The sequence below is a fragment of the Limulus polyphemus genome, unplaced genomic scaffold, assembly GCF_000517525.1.
Source record: "Limulus polyphemus unplaced genomic scaffold, Limulus_polyphemus-2.1.2 Scaffold1422, whole genome shotgun sequence".
Lineage (NCBI taxonomy): Eukaryota > Metazoa > Arthropoda > Merostomata > Xiphosura > Limulidae > Limulus > Limulus polyphemus.
Genome location: NW_013667032.1, coordinates 251250 through 258491, shown reverse-complemented (window position 1 = coordinate 258491; position 7242 = coordinate 251250). Strand labels below are relative to the sequence as shown.

Below are 7242 nucleotides of genomic sequence, written 5' to 3'. Positions count from 1 at the left end.
AAACGATTAGTACTTTGCATGATAGATAGGCAACATGTGAAAAGAAAAAAAACATGAGAAAAGTATTGCTTTATAAACCTTAAGACTTAATAAAAAATTTATATTTTGTATATGAAAGCATTGTAATGTTTGCTGATAATATGCCAAATTTTATTAACAATCACTTACTAATTCAAAAGTTATAGCATGAAAACTATAACAAACGCAGTATGGTTACGAGATCAGTCCTAGGGACCGAGCATATGTTGAAAGAGTTAAAACGTGAATTTTATTATTGAAAAGGAAATAACTTATTTTAATTTACTAGTGATGAAAGGGAACTTGAGTTTGATCTCTTTCTTTTGTCATATTTTTTATTTTTGTTTCTGATGTTTTTATTTAAAAATGTGGAACAAATGTTGTTTAATGACACTATGAAACATATATCTAAGTATAGTACCCAGTAGTTATAGTATTTTAAACAACTTATTTTATGATTAGTATTCCTTGTTCATATGTGTTATTTGTATCACATTGAGTTATTATTTTTCTTCCTTAATTAAAGAAGAAAAATAAATTCTGATATGGTGCATTACCTCCTGTCACATAAATAGCTATTCTCGTTCAGTGCTGCCCTCTATATGCAAAAGCAATTTTGCACATGTTAAATATTTTGTTAGCTTAGTCTAAACAAGTGTCTGTTAATTTCTTTACATTCATTTTGTTTGACTTGTATGTTATACATCAGACCATTAATTTCATTTCTCTTGGCCCCTGTGGGATGGGGTCCATCCTACCTGCTCTCAGTATTACTTGCCTTCGTCCTATAATGACTGAACCCATTTCAGATGGCCCAGATTTTCTGTTTTCCTCTACCCTATCATGGATTGCATTCCAGGCCTCTTCTGCAGAATCTGCTCAGCCTATCTCAGTTTTTTTTTTAGACACATTTCACAGTATATTCCCTTCTCCTGACATTGTTTCTTTATGATCTTTTTGTCTCTTTTGAGATTGGGTACTTGCAAGCCTTGCTATATACAGGCTTTAAATCTATTTGCCTTAGCTTACCATAAGCCAGAGTTTCTTCTTAGTTTTATGTCCTTTGGATCTCTATTAATCTTATCCATTTTCTCCCCTACCTAGTTTTTCAGCTTTTACTCTATCTACTCTTCTACAGGTAATGTTTACCTTCCACTTCCTTTCTTAGTGTTCCACCTATATTTAGGGATTTTTGTGGGATACCTCCTCCTTCTCTACATGTTGGGGGTTTGCCATCTTTTGTTCTTTCCCTCTACACATGGCTTCTTTCCTTTTGGGAACTTCTTGGATGGGACACTTATGGTCAGATCTTTTTCTCCACCTGTCCATTTTTTTGGGGCTCCTCTTGTACATTTAACATCACGAGGGGTATCTGCCATGCTGTATTAATTTTTTTTTATTTCATTCTGAGATATTGTCATCTTTATTCTTTTACATGTCTGGCAATTTTCCGTCCTTTACCTACCTAACCTATGGGTTTTCTCCATTTGTCTTGTATGCTTGATGCTATATGGGGTTCTGGATCAATCAGTCCCACTTCAATCACTAATTAGGTCTTCTCTGTTTTCACATGTAGTGGTTGATCACATTCGGGTTTGCTATTTTTGCATGTCTGGGTATGCCAGTACACATTCTTATTTTCCATTTTTCGGAATGCTATTTGAGGTTATTTCACCACATAATTCAGTCCCAGTTTTGTGTCTTGCCCTTTGGACTTGTCTGGTACCATATGTCTTTTGTGGGGGGTTTGCATTTTACCCAACTTCCACTTTTTGGGGGGGTGATTTTACCTACACTATTCATTGGATGTATAGCTTTGGTTAGCTACTTCCAAATGTGGGTAGTCTTCACATACTCATATACTCCTTCTACAGTCAGCTCGGATAGTTGGATTTTCCAATTGGATGTGTTTTTCCTGTTCCATACCTCACATTCTCATCTTTTTTTGGGTGGGTATTTTTACACACCCTTCTATCAGGACCATCCATTGATTTTCTTCCTTTCCTCTTCTTCTAGATGACTTGATAGTCCCGCTTCTTCCCCTTTTCTGGATTGTTTCTCTTCCCTGATGCTCATCTCCATTGGTTTAGGATGTGGTTTGATCTGTAGGAGGCTTCAGGACTATGATCTATAGGTGAATGATCTTATTCCCTTCACATCCTGGCACTTCATCCAGTCCATTGTGCTTTCGTTCACTCTTTTCATTTTTTCCAGATTTGACTATTCAACGGTGGTGGCTCCTATCACTTGCCAAGGGGACGTTCTTTCTTGTTCATTTTGTGGTAGACAGTGTATCTCCCTTTTTGAACCCACACACTTCAAATGCATCTCCTGGAGGGTAATGTTGCAAGTTTTTGTCCTCATTGCCTTTCCAGTCCCGTCACATTTTCTCCCAAGGAGTGACCTCTCGATTCTCCAAATTTTTGATGGCTCTACTTTCTGTGGGGTAGTCTTCCACATGAAGTTTTTGAATTTTTCATCAATTCCTAAGTAATTCCCTTTTTTGTTTTTGGCCTCTAGTTCATCCTCCCCTTGCCCTGGCTGTCAATATGGTCAGATAGGATTACGTCTAGTTTCTAATGTTAGTTTTTATCCTTCCATCAGTATTTTATCCATGCCACTCTGGTTCAGGTCTTTCTAATTGATTTACTGGCTGGTACAAATTTGGGTTTCTCTGCTGTTTTGGCTCAATTGTTTTCTTTGTTCTGGATAATTTTTTTTACCTCCATTTTGTGGCTCATGTGGTATATTCCTTTCTACTTTTCCATTTCTTACCATCTTCCACATTTCTTCTCAATTGGTTCCAGATGACCTTGTTGGTCCAGTACGTGTTTTGGGTTGCTTCATTGTTTTCAAGGTTTTTCCATTGAATCCATCTCCCACAATTACCTTCCCTTACTCCACTGCTTTGTCTGTGATTATTTTTGCTTCCTCCCTGACCCATTGGGTTTGGATTGTGATTCAATTGGCCTTTTATTCCATATATCCTTCTTCCAACCATCGATTTTTCATGTCTTCACTCTGATCATGCACCTTCCCTTTTCCCTGCAAATCGTCCATTCATCTCCCATTCTCTACTTTGGGTAGCTGTTTCTTCCTTGTCGGTGTACTGTCATCCACCTGTTGCCATCATTTACTCTTTTGTGAGACTGTGAGTGGTGCCTGTCCAAGTATACTTAAACTTGTAAAAACCACAGTGTAAAGCCATGATGACTTAACATTTATAATTCCATGACCACGCAATACCCACTGCAGAGATGGGGTGTTCCACAAGATCTCTTCTAGGTTTATCCTCACTATAGGTGTACTTCATAAGTTTGCCCATCCCAGACTATACTCACCTATGGACCACATGAGTAGAGCAGGAGGGGATAGCTGCCCATCCCTGCCATGTTTTGTATTTAATAAATTGGTATTGTCTGCTTTTCAAAATATAGTTTCATGGTCACTCATTGCACTGTCTCAGGTGTTGTCATTCCTCAGGACTCTCCACCATGCTTTCTCCTCCCTTTTCATCTAGTGGAATTTGAGAGTCCTTCCTTACCACTTTCCAGTTCCAAGCCACTGGGGTGGTGGACCATAGAGGCATCCTCCTGAATGTGATAATGAAATACGAATGATATATAAATTATTATAAAACCATTCAGTTGAGAGTAGGGTGGTGGAGTTCTGCTGGTGTAGAGGATGAGATATCCTCCACTATGTAATATGGGAGTGAGCCATCAAAATTGCAGTTCACCCCTTCAGTTGGGGTTCCTTATCCTACCCCCACATAGATGTTGGTTCCCAGTAGCTGGGTTCTGGATTTAGAGTTGAACAATCAACACAAGTCTTCACACATATATTACCTACCCCCACCAGATGGCTGGGTTTTGGATTGTAGTTTATTTGCTGCTGGTATGATCTTCTTTCCTACCTCTACATGGATGTTAGTACCTGGTGGCTGGGTTTTGGATTATAGTTGAATTACTGACAGTATAATCCTCATCCTACCCCCGCATGGATGTTGGTTCCCAGTGGCATGGGTTTTAAACGTAGGTGACGTGCCATGTACAGTCCATCATGCCCTAGCTACTCTACACCAAGGGGCACATACTTTAATCTTACCCACTTTTATGTTCCCTGAGATTGAATTTCATAACTTTGATATATAATGTATGGTTCGGATCACTATCCTGCCATAGTTATCTATCATTTGGATGTGCTTCCCTGATTTTCTGCTCGTATATGTGACATCTTTCCACAATGGGCAAAGAGTATACCTAGTTCAGAAGTGGTGTGGTCTCCCATGTATGATCTTTGACTCCGAAGATCTCTTTGGTAGTGTCCTTCAGATGCTTCTTTCTTTCTCTCACACTGGTCCCTTCACCTGTTCAATGTGGGATTCTAACTATTTACGTAAGTGGGGGTAATGAACCGTATCAGAAGTTATAATTTTTTATCTTGGTGTTATAAGATCATTTATTACTAGTATTAAAATGTATTTTATATTCCAATGTGCACTACAGGTATTATATAAACAATACTTATTAATATTTTTTTAATATAAATAAATTTGGTGTGACGAAATTCAAATCTTAAATTTCAGGCAAAAGGACTTCTTCCGCGCCCTAAAACTGGAGAGCCTTATAGAGTTCGAATAGCCCCAAACCATCTGAATGTGTTTCTTAATCTTGCAAACCTCATATCTCGAAACAAGAGTCGCCTTGAAGAAGCCGATGCAGTAAGTTTACTTGCAATTACATGTGTGAGGAGTGAAAACTTTTAGCTAAATCTGTTATAGTAATACTCAGTTTTCTGAAGAGTGAAAACATTTAGCTAAATCTGTTATAGTAATACTCAGTAAATGCACATGTGCACGCACTTTATTTCTAAAGATGTAAACAAAAGGTGGATGTATCTGCAATTATAATTCTTGTACATTATTCTATAAATCTTGTATTTAAAGAAGTAGTGTTGCAATATAGATATTAATTTGGCCACAAATGTTTTACTGGTCTGTGCTAGTTTTAAATAATGCTTGTATCCTGTTTTCAGGGTTGTATGAAAAAAAAATGTAGTAATGTGACCAACTACACTTATTCATACAAGTCATTTAAGTTTCTCTCTCTCCTGTAAAGCCTTATCACAAAGTTACAGCATTGTTTTATATGTGACGTAAAAGTTTATAAGTATTAATTTTACTTTTCTTAATTAGTAATATTTATCCTGTAAAGTTTGACTCTACTAATAGGAGAGAATTAATCTGTAAGTAAAGAACTCTTTGATAATTGTTTGCAGATTATGAACACATTATTTATTTTTCTAATTAACTGTGAAACTATTATTATGAAGAGTCATTCTTAATCATGTTGTTTAACTTTCTAGCTCTACAGACAGGCTATCAGCATGAGAGCAGATTACATCCAAGCGTATATCAACAGAGGTGACATTCTGATTAAGTTAAATAGGTATGAGAGTTCATGTATATTTATTTCAATAAATATGACAAAAGCTTTAGTAACTTCCCTACATAACTAAAGAATGTTTTTTGTAGAAAAATATACTTAAATCAAGTCTCAATCCAACATCAAAAAATTGTTGAAAGATGAGAATGATGAAAATTTATCTTGTCTTTGAAAGCTAAAAGTTCTTTGTATGTTTTAATGTTATCATTGGTGCGTTTCTTTTTAATATATTCATACTAAAACCGACTTGAATGTGTTGCTGAGCTTTATTTTGATAATAATATTCAGTACTCATAAATTTGCTGAACTAAACTGATTGAGTTGGAAAGCATTTGACTCCATTCATAGTGCTTTTGTTAATTCAAGATGGTCTATCCTAATATTAGATAGAGATCCTAATAAGGTTGCTAGTCGGTGTGTTTCATCATATTTACAAAATTCATGTTTTCTACATGCCATTCTGTAACTTTGTATTTGCACTATTTCTTTTTCTAAGAACTTACATTGTTCTTCTGTGTCTCCATCAGGACACAGGAAGCTCAAGAAGTGTATGAGAGAGCACTGCAGTTCGACAGCACCAATCCCGATATTTATTATAATGTAAGTATACTTGTATATTATCTCATGTTTAAACTTCTGTAACTTACATGTAAATCATACAATTTTACTACAGTGAAAGATTTAGATTTAAAGACTAGCTAGATGCTATACTTATGCTTATCTTATCAGTGTCAAGTTAATTCTAAGTTTTATAAACTTGTTGAAAGTTAAATGTTGATCACATTTCTTGTGAAATTTCAATCACACCAAAGTATTTCCTAAGTAAATATATACATCATCTTGGACACGAATATTGGATTGCTGAAACAAGATATTGAAATGTTTTAAGATGCTTGTGATACATGTTGGATGTTTGAATAATTCTAGTTAATCCAAAACATATGAAGCTTGTGAATTATATCTGTTTTATTTTACATATGTAACAAGCAGTCATGACGATTCAGGTGTGTTTCAAATTTTACAAAATTTGGAACTGTTTAATTTTTTGAAACTGTGGAGTGTTGTTCCTTTGTGAAGCACACACCTGAATATAGAACTTACAACTTTAAATAAAAATAATAATAATTCTAAATTTATTTCAACACTTCTAATTCAGAAATATTGTAGACTTGATATTTTATTATTTTGTAACATTTATTTAGTGTAATTTTCAAAGTTACATTTCTGCTCAACTCCAAGAAGTTTCACATATTAATGACACACTTATTGATTTTTTTCTGACTACCCCAAAGTGTGGTTTTTTTTTTTTGCTAAGAAACTATTATTCCTTGGGAATACAATTAGCCAAGTCTTGTTTCTCTCATGACATTCTTTTTTTGTTTGGGCTGTCATTTCTGCAGGCCTTTATTCCCACCCTTTTATGATGTTACAGCTTGTGGTATGTACAATTATTAATGAAGCTTAGCTTTGAATATAGCTACAAACAAAGTTTAAAAAGCATTGTACAGAGCAGATTATAAACTACTCACGTCTATGTAGGGTGAAGGAAGTGGTGGAAGAAGTAATTTAGTTTCAGGCAAAAGGGATTAGACATTGTTCCTACATAACAGAACAACATAATCTAATGGGAAGTTTGGCAGACATGGGAACAAACCACAGATCTGTGAATTTTCTTTACAGTTTCTTCATATGTTCTTTTTTGTTCCTTAAAATATTTTTGTGTTAAATTATATTGTTTTGAAGGCTATGGTAATTTTCTTCTATGACAAAACATCAA

The 7242-nt window shown here is 35.2% G+C and overlaps 1 protein-coding gene across 3 annotated transcripts in view; it reads left to right on the top strand.

Annotated features, from left to right (window-relative positions):
• LOC106463490 (transmembrane and TPR repeat-containing protein CG4050-like) overlaps positions 1 to 7242 on the top strand; it is a 59946-nt gene that overhangs the window by 32977 nt on the left and 19727 nt on the right. For all 3 annotated transcript variants that reach the window (XM_022391007.1, XM_022391006.1, XM_022391005.1), the window contains exons 12-14: positions 4607 to 4741; positions 5386 to 5468; positions 5993 to 6065. In XM_022391007.1, coding sequence (XP_022246715.1) covers positions 4607 to 4741; positions 5386 to 5468; positions 5993 to 6065 — 291 coding nt within the window. The remainder of the gene's footprint in view (positions 1 to 4606; positions 4742 to 5385; positions 5469 to 5992; positions 6066 to 7242) is intronic.